The sequence below is a fragment of the Tauraco erythrolophus genome, chromosome 3, assembly GCF_009769465.1.
Source record: "Tauraco erythrolophus isolate bTauEry1 chromosome 3, bTauEry1.pri, whole genome shotgun sequence".
In the NCBI taxonomy this organism is placed as follows: domain Eukaryota; kingdom Metazoa; phylum Chordata; class Aves; order Musophagiformes; family Musophagidae; genus Tauraco; species Tauraco erythrolophus.
The window spans coordinates 63,119,836-63,138,382 of NC_141467.1; the positions used below are offsets into that span (position 1 = coordinate 63,119,836).

At 37.7% G+C, this 18,547-nt stretch overlaps 1 protein-coding gene across 2 annotated transcripts in view; it reads right to left on the reverse strand.

Annotated features, from left to right (window-relative positions):
• The window catches only part of TOX (thymocyte selection associated high mobility group box), a 228,600-nt gene that overhangs the window by 15,526 nt on the left and 194,527 nt on the right, over positions 1 to 18,547 (reverse strand). For both annotated transcript variants that reach the window (XM_086608669.1, XM_086608668.1), the window contains exon 6: positions 8,180 to 8,260. In XM_086608669.1, the coding sequence (XP_086464795.1) occupies positions 8,180 to 8,260 (81 nt within the window). The remainder of the gene's footprint in view (positions 1 to 8,179; positions 8,261 to 18,547) is intronic.

Here is an 18,547-nt window from a genome sequence, read left to right on the forward strand (position 1 = left end):
GATTTCTGGTATGGACATCCTGCTCAATTTAGAGGTGTCAGAGAAAACCGCAACAGCCTAGTGATGGCATTCTGACATCTCCACAGCTTCCTTTGGGATATAATTTTACTTTGACTTTGAAAAGTTGCACTTTAAATCCTCACCTGTATATCTGGGTAACCAAACAGCTTTTGAAACCTACACATGAGTTTTGATTGTCTTTCTAACTTGTGGCTGCCTTCTGGCTACCATTGGCTCTTCTAACCCCACTTCTGTTGGAACATAAACAACATCCACGTAACTGAAAGTAAACCAAGGACATGTTTTGACAAGGTAGTACTCTAAAGGCCTGATCCTTAGATTACTGAACTTAATGGAAACTCTCCTATTAACTTAAATGGAACTTGGATCAGAGCCCAACACTGTTACTTCAGTATTAATGTCTGAATGTCCATTTCTTTTTTTTTTATGAAAACCAGGTAGGACCTTGCTAAGAGAGGCTGAGAATCATTCCTAGTTGATGAACACTACTTTTGACCTGTGTTTCTTCAGAAGCATACCTAGAAACTACAAGTGCCTATGCTTACTTCATTTTGTTTGTTTAACATGTCAATACAGTTATTGTTAGAAACATTGTCAGCAAGTAGTACCATATAGATATATATACACATACATGTGTATGAACATCTTCAATTTACTTAGTGTATGCATGCTTTATATTCAGCATTCTTATCTCCTATAGCATATGATACTATAATATATGGGAATTACATAAGTACTTTTGCAATAATTATCTCATTCTAATAAGCAATGCTCAACTAATACTGCTGTTTGCAATATAAAATCAAAAAGTTGTTGTTGTCTCAAAGAAACCATAGTTTTTCTACTTACAGAGAAAAAAGCTTTTTTTTTTTCTTATTCTATTGATTTCATAAAATTAGTTAATGATCAAGGCCTTTCAACCGGAGCAATATAATTTCAATTGTTTACAGACCAAGCATTATCAAAATACTTCTTTATTAACATAAACAATTAAGCTCTCCTTTATAATAAAATATTCAGTAAATACATTCAGAACATTCAGTCAATGTTCTTGATGCTATTGAATGCCTATGTGTCCTTTAAATACTTGCTGAGAGACCTCCTCGAGGGCAAAGACATGACCCTTATGGCCAATATGGCCAGCATAAACTTTCTATCAATGCAAACAGCTTTACTTGTGGGTAAATATAACCTATTCCAGCCTCAGAAGATTTTTTTTACATAGTCAAAATGGTGTAACATAGTTTTCTTTTAAATGAAAAACAGGTGCTTCTCTTTAAATGAGAAACAGAGGTTTGGCATCCTCTCAACAGGCAAGGAACATGTACTGTGTGAGTATTTCAAAGCCTAGAAAAGAGTTTAATTCAATTCTGGTTTTACATGAATATGTGTCAGAAACTTATGTAGCTGCCACATTGTCCCTTTCCATAGCAGTGCCATGTGCATATCTAGCGACTGGTGTCCATCCTTGAGCCATGCTGAGGAATTCAACAATTTTTGGATCCTATGACCAAAGTGAAGGTCACATTCAGGTAACAGCAGTGATTATGTCAGCCGGTACCGAGAAGGTCAAGGCTCTTGCGGCTGTGATCAAACTTAGGCAGGCCTGACTCAGCTTTAAATGTTTTCTTCAGTACCGTAACAGTAAAGAGGTAGATAGAAGGAAATTGGCTGAATATTTATGCAGCTCCTACGAAGCTTACCTAAGCTTAAGTTTGCATCTGCTCTATTCACCGTCTCTTCGGTGGAAGGATCTTCTTGAATTGTTTATTCCTTCTCTCAGCTTTTCTGTGTTTACATAATCCTGTTTTTAACATTTTTGACATTTTAGGTCACTTCCAACTCCAAGCCTGTCCTTGAGAAGAATCTCTTCTAGCCTACATGGGCTCAGCCATTTTATTAATACCCTTGTGAAGCTGTGTATGAGAGAATGACTTCTCTCCAGCAGTGTTTTCTCTTTCCTGCTTAGCTATTTAACTCCTTCAGAGATTCCTTTGACTTAACTCTATTCATTCCGGCAGAGAAAGAACTCATATGCATATTTGCAGCTGCCTTCCTACCTAAGTCACAAGAGGCTCTTAGCAAATGACACTTTGTATTTTGTTAATTCCAGTCACCTATTGCAATAACAACATCTGGGACTCTAGAGAGTTCAGAAAGCTTTTTGACACATTCTTGATGTTTCAGAACAAAGGAGTAAGCCATGGGTTGTCATTCATAATTAGCCAAGGTGGCTCAGAAGAACATCTTCAAATCTAAATATACATTTTGTCATCATCTACAGGGGATTGTCATGGATTCATTCAGGGTATGTAAGTAAAAATGGATGTTTTATGAATGTAACCTGGGTACATGTGATAAAGGATATGCAATTTTAATTTGATACAAGTGTTTTAATTCCCCAAACGGAAGCACTAGGCTAATAGTGAAATCTAGTTTTATTAACTTACTTCAAAACCAAACACAGTACCTCTCCAAATCAAAATCTGGCATCTCTCAAGATCAAGACATTTCTGCCATTTTTGGCAGAAGTCATGTGAGAGCATCTCTTGATTTTTGCACTGCTGAATGTAAAGCTTCACATGATTTAGCCTCGAGTCAAACTCATGGCATTAACTTAAATATAGTTTGCTCTTCATTTTCAGCTGTAGTAGATAATCGATATCCTTGCTAGACAAGAAGATGGTTGGATTTGTGGTATTGTGAGATTAGACCATTGTTTTATAAACATATAAGTACTTTTACCAGATACTGTGATACATCACATACTTGCACATACAAGCTTTTATTTATGATTCCTTGAACATTTCTGACTGTATCATATAACTCAAGAAAGAATGAAAGATCAAGATATCACAGAAGCATGAAGTACCTGCTGGAAAAGCCTTACGTTATAGTTTTCCCAGCTAGGGGTTCTAACGTTTAATGGAAAAAAGTAAAAGCTGTACATGCATGTCATCATCCTGGGTTTTTTTGTTACTGTCTTAAGGAAAACATTGCCAAACGCCTTGTAGCACTTTAATAGCCACAAAAAAAAAAATATCATGCATAAAACATAGCCATATTTTTTATTTATTCTTTCTATGACGCTTTCGCTGAGAACAGCCTGAACTGTTTTATGAAATTCCAAAACATCTGTATGGACTGGGGCTAGATATAATATAGAAATCTGTTGTCTCAAAAAGTGGAAACCAGGTGCCTTTCTGCCAGCAGCAGAAGGGATGCTGCTCTCCTTGTATGCAATAGCCAACTGTTCAGAGCACTGATCAGGAGACACGACAGTTCAGTTGTCTATTCTATCAAGAGATATTCAGAACTTTATTTTCAAAAGAAATGTCCTAAACCCCAGCAGTTGCTGATTTCAGGGAGGAGTGAGCTAGGATACGGGGCTCCCCTCAATTTGAAGCTTGGCCACTATGCAGAAAAGAATTTGGGATTTACTAATATACAGAAAAGAAATTATGGACAAAGCACTCCTGCACATACACATTAGGAGTGAGGAGATGCATGGTCTGGGAGAGTTGACATTTTTTGCCTTTTTATGTATTAGGTAAGTGCTCTCACCATATACACATATGAAGTGGGAAACTAACACCAAGTTTACTGCTTGAGTTTTGGGGCTTAGTTGTTTGTTGTTTTGGTTTTTTTTTGTGTGGGTTTTTTATTTTTTTAACATGGTCTCCATTTTGCTTTTTACTAGTAGCTCAAACTTTTTCATGTGTCTTCACTGCAGTCTCAAAAGACTGTAATTCATTAGGTTGTTCAATTAGGTTACAATATAGGCAATGCGGCATAAGTAACACAGATATTTTGAGTGCCCGGAAACTCTGGTTACAAATTGCTGTGCTACTGGCATTAAGGCAAAGCCAGCCTTGCTAGATATGACCTTGAGGCTTTTTTATGAAACGTAATTGCAAGGTGGGTTGGGAAAGCTACATCTGCCATATACTTCAAGAAGCAATTTTACATGTCCAAAGGATTTGCACTGTCCATGAAACTGAAAAATGTCCAATGCATTTGCTGCAATGTCAACTGAGGACACCACTTTGACTTAGATACAACATCAGAGTGTTGAAATATGCTTATTTTGAATTTGAATAATATTCTTCTTGCTGAGAGGTTTTCACTTCAGCCATAGTTGCCAAAATATGTCTGCATGAAACCTGAAGTTGTGTCACTACACAGACAGAATTAAAGATTCATTTAGCCAGAGAGAACGAAACAAGGAAGAGAAATCTTCTTTGTACTATTCAAACGGTTAAACTTGTATCGCTACAGTTAACATACATGTATATATCACTTATATGCACATATATATTATGCATGTTAAATAAATAATATGCATATATCATTGTATAAATATACATAGATGCACATACATAATATATGAAAGTATTTAATATTTACCTATATAGATCTGTATTAATTATATATATATTTGAAAGATGCAGCAAAAACTCTAATGTCAGCCAGAAAAAAGGCTGGTTAAGCTAGAAAAAGTGCTTGTTTTATGAAAAAGTAAAATTGCAATTCACAGCATTTTATGTAATGCTGTACAAATTACCAGATACCAGAGACTGCATTTTTGGACCTGAATAGTACTAAAAGTTGCAACTAAGGGCAAATATAAAGACACTTGTTTACAATGCAAAGGCTTAGTCAGTACTATAAGCAATATGGCAATCTGCATAGCAGAAGATACAATGCTTTGTAATGTGATTTTTACTTTACATATCAATTCCTACACACATGACCAAACTCAGAAACAGCCCCATTAATTTCAATCATTGAAAAAAAAAGGAGAAAATTCAGTAAATAAACCGATACATTAAATGGAGATTAACACATAACTGACATATTTACACAATCATATGTTTACCTTATTTACTGGGTGGTAGCCCTATTTTATAAAGACATCACCAAAGCATTTAAAAGTGTCCTAGAGATGGGCTGGCAATCCTATTCCTGAAGCTGCTGGTGACACTTCCACGATTTTCAGTTACGATTTTTTCAAATAACATGGTCTAAAATGATACATACTAGGTGAGTGAGTGAGTGAGTGAGTGTGTGTGTGTGTGTGTGTGTGTGTGTGTGTAGAATGCACCTAAACAATTTGAGTGCCCTTCCTTAAGATGCGATTAATCTTTGTGTCAAAGAATCTCATCTTCCCATGAAATGACATTGAAATTTATAAACATGTATTATCTGAGAAAGCAGTTGAGACTATTCCTCCACGTGGCTTTCCCAGCACCGGTTACTCTTTATGGCGAAGAGCAGATAGACTGTCCCTCACATTTATCTCCTGTTTCCTTCACTATTCACCCATGGTATGCACTCAGGTATAGCATGGCATGTGTCCTGTTCCTTTGCTTTCTTCAGGAAAAAAGAAGACTTGCAAATAAATGCAGAAAAAACATACACAAACACTCACATACAAGTCCTACACTCACAAGTTGTTTAAAAACTGGCAGCACTTCATGAAAAAAGTGACAAAATCAGTGCTCAAAAGTTAGGAAACTGGTAGATCAGCTGTTTTGGGAGGTGTGAGGCACATGCTCAGCTGGAGACAGGGGACCTGAGCAGCACCCTTGCCTGCTTATGCCTGCCTCTTCCCACAGGCAGAGTCCTCTGGGAGGCAAGAAGAAAGTTTGTTAATTGAGTAGCTCCTGCCATTTGGATAGCAAGAGGATGGATGTCCTCATGTGATGTGAAGCACAACTGAACATCTCATAGCTGCCAGCCAGCTAACCCTGAAGTCACTGCAGCTCTGCTATGAATATGAAGGGTGTAATATTGGTCAAATATTACTTTGAAAAATGAAGTTCTAGATGTCCTGAGCAGGACACCCAAAATTACTCAAAGCTCAATTTCACAACGATTTAGCTGTGTTTGAAAATATGGACAATACAAACTTCTTGTTCCAGAATATTACTGGAATTTCTTTACACTAAAACACTGCTGGGATGAGCAGCACAGAAAATCCTATGAAGAAGCAAGGTTAAACAACATGCAGTAAATACAACACAGGAGCTCCCAGGGTGAACACTTGATTATAAGTGTATGAAATGAGACTCACAGAGATTATGGTATAAAGTATAAAACATACCATGTGAGCAAATCATTGTATTAAAGCATTTTTGGAAAAGGTGTGTTACTTTTGGCATGTCTTAACTTTTGAGAATGAGGTCTTGAAATCTTAATAATACTCTTTAAAAGTAGCTTTTATGGATGATAATATAACACATGGACATAAAAGAGCAGATGGACTCCAAACAATCTTAATAATGTATTACATATATTTCTTCATGCTTACATGCTTGTCTAAAGAACTACAACTCTTCTAGTGCCATATAAATATTTCATAATGGTAATTTAGAATACACCCATATAGTATTACATCTGGGTATTTTACATCCTTATTCCAAAATGGATTTGCTTTAGTAGCATGCCACCTCTGTTGGATTCATTGAGCGTGTTTGTGAGAGTAAGCGGTTAGTACTTGGTTTCATCAAGTTAATATTTTGATACTTTCCACACTAGAAAAAAACATTATATTATCAAAAGAATTTCAATAAATGCTTAAAAGTTAAGTAAATGCTTCTGTGTTTTTCTGACTAACAACAAATCTAAATATATGCACAAATGGCCTCATGCACTGAAGTGATCAACAATCTTTTGATTTTTTTCTAAAAACAAACCTCAGAAAATGCTACAATATAATTTTTTCTTTTTAAAAAAAAATAAAACAAAAAAAAATCTTTTTTTCATATTTGCTTTTTCAAAATTAAGCTATTTAGAGTGTTATGTTAACAATTCATGACATGCTGAATAATGACATCCAAGTTATACTTGCAAATCAAAAGTTGACTTAATACATTTCCTCAAAATCTACTGGAACATTTTAACCCTTCAGACCTATCTTTTGCCAATAAACAGACTATTTAAAAAAATTTTGTTTGTGTGCACATGGTATCCTTTCTAAAGGTAAGGGGTATTTCTAGAACCAAACACCCCTAAGACAGAAATTAAAGGTATCCTGTACATCACTTTAACTAAATGCATTAGTATTTATGATGGAAGCTATAAAATTAAAATGCGTGAGACACAACTCCCCAAAATTAATGACGTAACACCCTATTTCAGACTTTTAAATTCAGGACAAACACAGATCAAATGCTAAGAAAATGTAGAAAGATGCATGAAAGGTCCTTGTATGGATAATCACATAGCCTTTCCCCTGAAAGTGTGTAGAAATTCATGCAATATAGAGAGAAGAAGAATGTAGCACTAACTGCCCCAAAAACATTTAAAATTAACAAAAAGTTCTACTCATCTCATATATGCCAGTCCTTCATACTGCCATCTTTACATCGAAAATTGATTTTATTTATATAAGAATAAAATACATCTAAATTTGTTTTAACAGACCTGAAACGTGATTCTAACTGATATGATTCTGAAGTTGCTCAGTTGTTTTTCCACATCTACCCAGTGCAGTAATTTCACATTCTTCTGCATAATTTGAAGTCTATTACAAATTTTAAAGCATTTATTACAAAATTATGGGCTTTAAGAAAGTCTGCATAAATTAATTTAGAAAGTTGCTACTAGCTATGTACTAGGGATACACTGACATGTTTCAGTATAAGAGCCTTAAAGTGACCTATGCTAACAAATTGCTTATTGGATGTAAAATGGAAATTCATATTTTCTTACGAAAATTTGCTATGTAAGCTGAGCTTGACTTTTTCTGTACTGTGATTGCAAGGTGAAAAATAGTACTTAAAAAACCCCAAAATCAAACCCAGGCATTTTGTATATGACAGGTTTTTTTTTTCCATTATAAGCAGAACAATTCCTGCCCGGCATGGCATGTTTGTTATATTGAGGTCTTTTAACTGGTATTTCCTTCCTCTATTGAACTGCAATGATACTCCCAGCCTGAAGAAGTGCTCTCCCTATGATCAGAAGGGAAAGGACATCTTTTCATGGAGACATGACTGTGTGTATTGAGCATTTGCACCTTAAACCTAAGTTTAAGGGAGTACCAGACAAGGCTATTTGCACTAAATAGTGCTCAGTACCATATAAATGCTGAAAACAGTTTGTAACATATCGCTATATATTTATGTGTGTATGTATATACATTTTGTGTTACCTTGGATACAAGGCTTGCTCTGTAGGCAGCTAACTGCTTCAGATATTCCTTCTTGGCAGCTTCAGTTTTCTTTTTGTATACCTAAAAACAAAGAGTATCACATTGGTAAATTAATCTGGTTCTGGTTTTGTATATCACCGGTGTGTCTCATGCATCTTCATGAAGTCTAAGTAAACAGCCTTTCCTCCTCATAGTGCTTAAAAAGTGATATAATAAACATCAAATATTTTAAAGAAAATATTTTTCCAACTGTGAAACAACAATACCCAGCAGTACTGAAAAAACAATATCCCTCATAGCATCTCAGGTTTAATTGTTCAAAGTGAAGTGCAGGGTGTACTTGCAAATGGGACCTTTAGGGATGGGGGAAGGCAGGAGTGGGGCTCTCCACTGGTTTCCACTTGTGAGATGAGTTAAAACCCTCTGAGGAAGATGAGAATATGCAGAAAGACACTTGAGCTAAATAAAGGAGGAGATGACAGCACCACACAGATCAGCTAAGAGGCTTTCTCTCTTCCCCAGATAAACTGTTGAGGGCAGTCAAAGAAGCTTCATGGAGCTGCTAAGGATAATAAATGTTAGTCATTATTCCAGTCTTGATCCCATATCGGTCTAATTAACTTCTCAGGAGCATGGATCTATTTCTGTACATTTCCTTCAACTCACCAAATTATTTTAAATGCGGCATGTGCACAACCTCATAATAGATTAAACAGCTTGGAAAATCACTTCAATTTTGCCCAATTTCAAGATCAAAGATTATCTGCAGGGTTAGGCAGGACCTCATAGCATGACAGTAACATGATGTTAGAAAAGCATACATAGATATTTAGGGTTGAAAGTTTTCAGAAGGGGAACCAGTTTCTCACCCATGGAGCTTAGCTAATGACTTGCTGATAGCCACATCAGCAACAGATTTGGGAACAAGTCAGCATTTCTCTTTGCAAACATTATCATGTGATTCTCACCACTTCATGGAGTTTTATTCTAAAAGGGTAGCCTTGGGGACCATGCATGAGTCTTGGCTTCATGTAACTAAGCAGGATTGACTCCTAGCCTTCCACATTGCAGGGAAGGCTTAAAAACCATCCAAACAGAAGGTTTAAAAGTAAGAGAGACAAATGAAGGGAAACCTTTTTTATTGCTGTTACCATTCACAATTTTTAAGTCACATGCCCAGAGCAGAGGTTAATTCATGTGCTCATGAGCATTTGGGATTCACAATATTACATATTACACAAAATGGAACCGCAGCTTTGAGTCTGCTGTCCGCTTCTCCAGTCAAGTGCACAACCTGGCACCTGTGGAATGCCTCCATGAAGAGAGTAAAGACTATCCACCTTCCCCCTCCCACTCCACACTGTCTAGTTAATTGGGCTACAGGTTCGAAGGCAAAAGATGCGCAAAGCTATTCATGACGATTTTGGGGTGTTCTCAATTCCACAGCTGAAAAACATACATGTACATCTCCACTCCAGAAGGATAAACTTTATGAAGTCATCTCTTATGATCTTCCAGTGCTCTAGCAAAACCAGAGCAGTCCTGCAATGGAGAGGACTAGGCAGCACAGAGTGTGCACACGGAGAACAATACAGTTGCAGACTACAAAGTGAGAGCGATAGTGTCAGTCTGGAAGGATCCAATACAACACTATCTTTATAAAGAATGTGCTCGTGAAACATTTTTTGTTTCACTGAGGCTTTGCTTTCAGAGACAGAACAATCCTCGGATACAGGCTGGTAAAACTCAGAGGCTGCCTAAAAGGATTAAAGATTTTGCTTCCCAGGGAAGCAAAAGATCATAATGGAAACAGAGAAGTCTTAGGCTTCTGAAATTGTAAATATAAAGACAGAGAGGAAAAAAGATTAGTTTTAGCTGTGCAACTGTATCTGTGCACCCTTGTAATTTCTTCAGATTAAGATAAATATATAGTGTTGGCTGATCTCCTATTGTTTTGCAAAAAAAATGGTAGCAATTTGCTTTTTAAGTTGTAATCGCTTGTGATTATTAGAGAAACGTAATGTTTGTTTTGAAAAGGAATAAAAAATTAGTCAACAATCTGTTCCTAGCTGCTAAAATGAATTTAGCTTGACCTACAGAACAAAGACTAAGTTATACCGCTTTGTATATCCCAATGCCTCTGCATCATTCTGACAGCCAGTTTAAAAATCAGAGCTGAACAAAGAATTTTACACAGAATAATGATCTTCAAAAGATCATGTACCTACTGCTTCCACATTGGGTTTTATTTTGCATTACACAAATATAAAAAATATACGCTCCTACTGTGCTCTTACAGTCACAGCATATTGAAAGAGCCCTCTGGGACCTGACTTTTCCCTCAAATAGTCATATTGCACAATGTTAACTCAATAATATGAAGCTAAGAACAGTTCTGTAAATCTCCATCTAAAACATCACTACTTCATAGGAGCATCATCATACAAGCATTATTTAATTTCTGCCTACCTATACATCTACCATGTTCAGTGTACGTGTTGCCTTGCCCTAAGTCTTTTCTTGGGTCTTGTGGTGAGCCAGTAATAGTCACAAGAACACCATGTCTTCCACTGTAATATAAACATCCACTATGTAATAGAAGATTGTTACGGTAAAAATGTCCTTACTGGATGAGGAGAGGTTTTTGATGACCCCAGCCTGCTTTAATGCTTTACATTGGCCAGAATGGTCCCTGCAGGCTGGCTTGTCTGCAGGGTGGTCAGCAAACCTTGCTTTGTCCTTGTAAGGGCATTGTCATGTCCTTTGAGGACAGTAGCTTGAGCTCTTGCTATCTATGTGCTGTTGTCCTTCTGAAGATGCCCACTGCTTAGGTCAGTATACAAGTGGGTTGATGATCCCCATGCTAGTTTTGGAAATTCTGATTGGTCCTGGCTTATACAAAAATTAGGGTAAGTTCTGCCTATCTGGGGAGTTGTCGATTTTCATGAGTAACAACAAAGTCTGGCTGTCGATATTTTTCTCTGAAGGTAAATGGAGGTGGCCCTGGCAGTGGGCACCAGTTCACTGACTTTGTGCGAGACTGGACTTGTAATGGAGGCTTATGAAGGCAGGGCAAGTGGGGAGCGTCCTCAGCATTTGTAGCAACACCTCAAACAGGTAGGAGCAAGTCAGCTGCCCCTCCCAATTTCTTTTTTTTTTCTGCAGCTGTTAGAATTTTTAGCTCTCAGGCTTAAATAGTTTTGTGCTGTAGTAAGTATAAGAGAGTTGCATCCTTGCAGCACTTTTGGGGAGGTAAAAGGCTGTGTCATCATTCAAGTGCGCTCGACAAAATGGCTGAAACTCTTGAGTTTCATGTTCAAGACTATGAAGCGCCAAACTATGAAACACATAATTTCCAAAAACACATTTAACAATTATTCCTGTATCAAGAAGCAGGCTTCTGTTCTGTTGATTATCTATAGTGTACAGTGGCAGTATTTATTTTTACTTTTAACATCTCAAAAATCTCTTATAAGGTCATTTTCCCTTCCTCCGTCAAGCAGGCAACAATTATTAAATAAATAACTTGACAGAAGCGTATACTTATGGAATTAAGTAATTTCTAGCTTGCTTTAATTCAATTAACATGATAATTGAATGTCAACTGATTGTCATTCAGGCAGTAAAGGCCCGTTTTGATTCAGCACTAGATTTGTTTTCTTACACAATATTTTATTTTTTATATTGTCTCAGTTGTGGAAATTGAATGTAGGCAGAAGAAACATCATTTCTGTACATGCAGGGTGGGCCAGCTTAATTTATTCTTATTCTCTTCAGCTTGTTATAGAAACCCCAAAACACCAAGATTACATTCATTTGTGTCCAAATGGAAGCTGCTGGCATTATTTTCCTACCGTGCTTCACGAATGCAAATTTACACAGCATAATACACGGATTCTTAGTTTACTATTTAATTACATTTCCAAAGTGCACCCAGCAAGATAGCCTCAAGTTCCCCTATACTGTTTAGCTAAGGATACAGCAATATAGAAGAAGATGCTTGCCAAAAGGAGTAAGTATGTAACTCTACCTTGTGCATATGAGTATATAAGATAGCATTGGAATTAAGCCACCGGGGAAAATGAACACCCTGGGCTCTACCGTGTTAACGTACAGCCTGGTACCAGCCCCCAGGCCGTTGCACTGGCATCCTTTAGCTTAGGTTCCCTGGGCTGACCATACAGGTGGGTTACCAGTGTAGCAGCCTGCATCGAGGGCTGAACTCTTTTTATTAATAGTGATACACATCCTTAAACTGACTGCCCCAAAGTTTCATTTGGAGATAGAGGGGTTGTGGGTTATATGGTTAGCCACAACCACTCACAAATACTAGATTTACCAAATTAAAACCACAGTGGAATAAATATCTGCACTTCTGTTTTATGATGCCAACTTCTGGTCATGTTTTGCTTTATGTATTTTAATTGCTGCTTTGTTCTTGTCTTCCTGGATCATAAATTCCTTGAGGCAGGCTTTGTGCCTCCTGTACTCTTCTACTTTTTGGATAATACGAAACTTGTCACTGATCTATATAATTGAAATACACCTGTAATGCCTTGAGCGAAGTTTTTGTTCTGGTTAGTCATATTTTGCCAATGAACTTCCTCTCAGCTTTCTTGTGGAGGATTACCAACACATCACAACACACTATGCAGCAGGACTCTTACCCTGTCCTATGTGGCTTGCACCCTTGTTCCCTTAGGGGAACAGATCTCCCTTCCCCCAGTCATCATCACAAGAGCCAAAACAGGCACTCAAATGTCTGCAAATATGTCCTCAGTTTTGAAGATCGGGTGCCAATAGAAGACAGCACCAGTAACTACCGTCCCCTTTGATACGAGAGACTTGGAGACAGTGAGTTAAACTGACTGATGCTCTTAGGAGAGAAAGAGACTTTCAGAATTTGTGCCTCATGGTAGTCTGAAAAAGCTTTGTATCTCCTAGCTGACAAAGCACATTACGAAGAACCATGCTACTTCCCTGGCTTTGCCTAAATAGCTGGTACAAGGATGACAAAGAGAGGGAAGTTTTCAGTTTGTCTTGTGGATATTTCCTTAGAGCTGACACTTGCAACCAAGTTATATTCGTCTTTTTAAAATGATGTAAAGGTGCCCACATTTGTTTTGATGGAAGTGTTCCATAAACCCCCAAAAATAGTATATGCAAAAATAGCAAATCAAAAAGCAACATGACCGATTTTGTCTTCTTGGTTTCCGCAGTGTTATTACCCATGGGAGTGTCATTTTCACAGGCTACAGTTACAGGAATGGCATCTGATAAAATACAGCAGGCTGCAATCCAGAATTAAATTCCACATTCGGATCGTCGTTCCTGGCCCTACATACCGAGGCTCATAGAGAAAACTTGTATTTTTTCCAGGTGGGAGACATATCTCTAGTTTTAATCTTCTGATTTTGCAGCAAAGGCACCTAGAGCTGCCCGCACTCATCTAGAATATGGAGAGAGATATTCCCACCGCAGTCAGAAAAAAAAAAAAATCCTCGGAATTGCTTAATGGATACTGAAATATGTTACCATTTGATTTTTAATCTAGGTACATACAGTAACAGAAAGAGGCCCAAGGCTAACTATATGGCTCAGCAGTCTCTTTGACTGTAGAGCATGAAAAAGACACTGATGACATATTAGAGGCTTAGGGGAAAGAATTCAGTCTTTCTGGCGTGCAGGGGAAAGATCACAGGCCAAATTCAGCTCCAGCACAATCAGTGAGACTCGACAGAGATCACTGGAAATTGCAGCCATTTGCACCAAGCCTAAATCTGACCTTATAGGCTTGATGCTTACAGCCCACAGGAGTGAGACTGTACGTTTTATCAGAACCACATTGGAGGAAAGTTGGGTACAAAACAAACGACTCCAAACATATGATTTATATGGTGATTATTTGTACTTGCTGTTGTTCTTTTTTAAAAAAAATAAGGATGTCAGCCTGAAAGGAGCATAATAATTGGGCCTAAAGCCAGTTTTGTATGCAAATTATTTAAAGCCATGTTCCTATCAAGGCCAAATGTATGGATAAAAGGTGGGGAAGAAGAATGAGTAGAAAATTGAGGCTATTACTCATGCATATTGCTGCAGCAGATTTAGAATCTAGGGTCCTTTTGGCCCAGCTCCTATCAAGCACAACAAGAAAGCGAAGTGTAGTTAAAGTCAACGTTCATCACTTGGCGGCCACATGCGGTATTTATCTAGAAGATACATCTGTTGTATGTAGCAAACAGATATTAGAAATTCACCCCAGGCAGGGGGATGTCTGATGTTCCCCACTACTCCAGTGCTCCTGGGAGCTCCAGGAAGACCAAGACTTTTATTTTTTTTTGTGGGAGAGGGGACTGTTTCCCATCCCAGCTGCACAGCGCGGTCCTGCTCAGCCCAGCCCTGGGTGTGGGACAGAAGCACCGTCTGCCAGAAGTCCTACAGCAAAAATGTGTTGCAAACTGGGGGGCCTGACACTGTCCCCTTCTGAAGTCAGTGGAAGTTCAGAGTTTCGAGGTTTGATCCTGCAGAAACCAGGGCAATAAAATAATATGATGATATAAATATATATGTACATACACATACATGCACACAAGTTTGCATCCGTGTGTACGCATGTCTATTCTTGGCCCATTTGTGTTGCCGCTCATTAAGCCCAGCTGCTTGCAGAGGAAAGGAGAAGGAGCAGACATCAGGACGAGGAGCAGTTGTTTTAAACTCTGCGCATTTGTCTAGAGCTTCCGAGGGGAGAAGTAATTTCAATACAGAAATTTGTCAAGAAAAAGTGGATCTCCCAAGCAGGCCTATGGTGCAACACTGGTAAAGGCGACTTTGCTGGTGCAGGTAGCTGGGAGGGGGGGTGTGTAAAGTTGCTGTCTGTTGTGCCTGTTCCTGAATCCATTTTGCTTGTAAATCACTTTGGCAGTGTGCACACACAGATGTGCCTTTGCTTCCTATTCTCATTTACGAAAACAAAACAAAGCTAAATTTAAACCTTGCGTGGTTGTTTATCTACTAAACTGAAAGTACATCCTCATCCTTTTACACGTGTGTTAAAAGTTATTCCTTGGAGATTGCTTCATTAGCACGGAGATAATAGATTAAAAAAAAGGTCCTTTTTAAAGGAGGAACAAAACGTAGATAAATATCTGCATAAGTATACAAGCATGTATAAGAGTCAATAAAATGTAAATTTATGTTTTCGAAATGCTACTGACTACTTTGACCTGATGGTCTGCATATCGTCTGGAGCTGATCCAACAGCCACACCGCAGGCTCTGAACTGTCTGACCTCCTGACACCGGGCACCCCACATGCACGGCCACACAATGGGAAAGCGATGGCTCTTCCACCCATGGGATGAGCTCATTTGTCACATCAAGTGATGAGACGACGACATGGCATCGCACCCTGAGGAGGAGGAGCTAGGTTCGATGTCTTCAGAGGCCAGGCAGAGCCAAGACGTCTTGAAACACTGATCTTAGATCCATTTTGATGTGACTTGTGACATCTCACATCATGAGAGAAGCTTTGTAGACATGAAGCTGGCCAGCATTACTTGTAAATCCCGTCCTGATCTACTTGATTCATCCTGAAACTGGATAATGTGCTGCTATGTCTAAAACTTCCCTGATCAAAAGAGAAACTTATAAAACATGTGTTGTTATTTTTGATGTCCAAATCAGTCTGGGTTATTTTTAGTGACCAAAATAGAAATCCTTGAAACTTTGTTGGTGATAGTGAAAATAGTAACATCATCACAAACATTGACACTAATTCATGAGGACTTCAATTTACTTAAGGATTGGTAACATACAATCCAAGTTCCATCAGATGTTAAAGAATAAACTGCAGCTTTTATCTAGTGGGTCTTTGAGCACCAATGAGGAGTAAATGATTTGATTTTGTGAGCTCTGAGGATTTGTCAGCTGCCTCATAAGTATAATTCTGGCTCTTCATATTCCTGCTGCTTCTAATTTAGCAGGACAGGCTCATAATTGAAGCAAATTAACTATTTACACTTGCCACTTCTACCAGGGGAAGAGGACACATCAGCAGGAAAGAATGAGTGGGAAATTAAATTCTTCCCACTTGTGTCAGATCTGCCCTTATATAAACACATTAACAGTAATTTCATGAGGCGTCAAACATAGGAATAAATACTGAGGGATAAAATAATGAGGTGTTGCTATTGAGCTGAACTGTTGCAGCTAATATTACTGCGAATGAATTATGTAGCCTGAAAGAAGGCATATGTTACAGCACTCAAAGTCGCTTCGCCTGCTCCTTCTGATCGTTAAGTTTTGGGTCCCCTAGGTGAATCCATCCTTCTTCCCACTGCAAGGCCAGTGCAACATTTAAGCAAACACACAGAAACACACACACATACTCACATACGTATGTACGCACACTAAGCCGTTCATAGGAGGACAGATTCATTCCTGCTAGAATTCCAGTTAAGTCACTGAAGTTACACCAGAGATTAATTTTGTTGAATGTTGAATAGACATTCAATTCCATTTTTAGAATAACAGCACATTTATTAAGGTCTTTGGCTGAAGTTTTAAAGTTACACTAATGTAAACAAGAACATTTTGTTTGTAATTTGCCACATCTATTACAGCTTTACTAGGACTCCAATTAGAAACTTAAGGTTCATTTAGTACACACACATCTGGTACTGATTTAAAATGACTTTCCTTTTTCATCTAAGGACAGAAAATGACCTAAGTAGCCTTTTTACCCAGTTTGAACCAGCATTCTGTCTAAAAGCCAGAGACACGACCATTTAGCATGCTGAACCCTCTTCCCTGGGGGCTGTTTTTCTCCCCTTTGCAGTAAAAATGAGTGCAAAGGGCAAAGATGCACATAAATAAGCTATAAAAGCGGGATGCACAGAAGTATAGTACTGACTAAGGAGAAAACAGTGGTTTTGATTGTAAGAGAGGGACTAGAAAAGCCACTGAAAGTATCCCTGTGCTATCGCCACAGCACTGAGAAGAATGTACCCCAGCATACTACTGCTACAGCTGCTTTCCATTCAGAGATTTATTAACCCGAACAGTTTTAGAAAACATTCACAGTGAAAAATGAAGGACAACGCATAGTCCCTTCTTCTGATCATGTGTAATTATTCTATCTGATTCAGAATTTCAGAAGAAAGCATGACAAAGTTCACCATGACCACTAAAGTCTCTTTAACTCCTAGACTCCCCTATGCAGATAGGTTTGGACAAACAAAACACAGACACACACCAGCGTTGTTTGCAAATGGCCCTGTACACTCAGAAATTAATGGGAACAGTTATAGTATATGACACAAAAATGCATATGTCTTCATACAGTAATAAGAGAGTGGAAGTACACTAGTATCTGCTTTAATCTAATAAATTGCATTATTCTCATAGTAAGAGCGTCAGAGTGTGATACATTTTAAATATAACTCCCCCCTAACTTCAATAAGGCATCCACCATCATCTAGTTCATAATAACATTTCCTTTTTTGTCATTGAAATCCTATTTTCTCAAACAACATTTTCCTAGTTTCTTCACAGTTTGAAAAACATATGTGGCTCTTGCACAAAACCTTTCAAGCTACAGTCTAATATGTCAGGTTATCAAAATTTTTTGCAAAGCCTTGGACATACATATACTGCCCTTAGGTTGTTACTGTACTGAGTTTCAATACCTTTATTTATTCTGTGGTCAATCTTCGAGAATAAACAAGAAGAATTCTATGCATTTCAGAAGAAGCTGGCTCAGGTTGTAGGAACAAAGAAGATTTCATTTTGGCATGAAAACATGGGCTATTCTTCTTTCTCAATAGCTGCATTATGTTCTACTTTCTGATTCATTTATATTTACTATTTAAATAGTAAAAGGAGTTCCAATTCAGGAAACATAATTTGGAAACATAATTCTATTTAAATTCCAGAATAAGCATTAGCTTCCAAAACATAAAAGCCAGAAGCTTTATGATAATTGAATCCTTTTCAGCAAGTATAATTCATCAATAAAGTATTCATCTAATGATGTTATTGTTTCTTTATTTAACTATTTTTGAATTTCTGAAGCTTCTTCAATGACAAATTCCAAATGCTACATTAATCATTTGTATTTTTAGAGTCCAATTTTCCTACTAGAGCCATAGGTTTCATAAGAGTTACTAATGCTCTGGATCTGAAAAAATTAGGCCTTTAAAATACACACTATCTAGTCAGTTAAGATGTCTTGTAATCATTACTTTGTACTATTAGATCCCTAATGGAATAAAGAATGAGTTTAAATTTATTCTAGAAAATAGGATTGCCAATTTTTTTAAATACAGACTATCTTTTATTCTTTTTGTACAGTGCTAGATTAGAAAGGGCC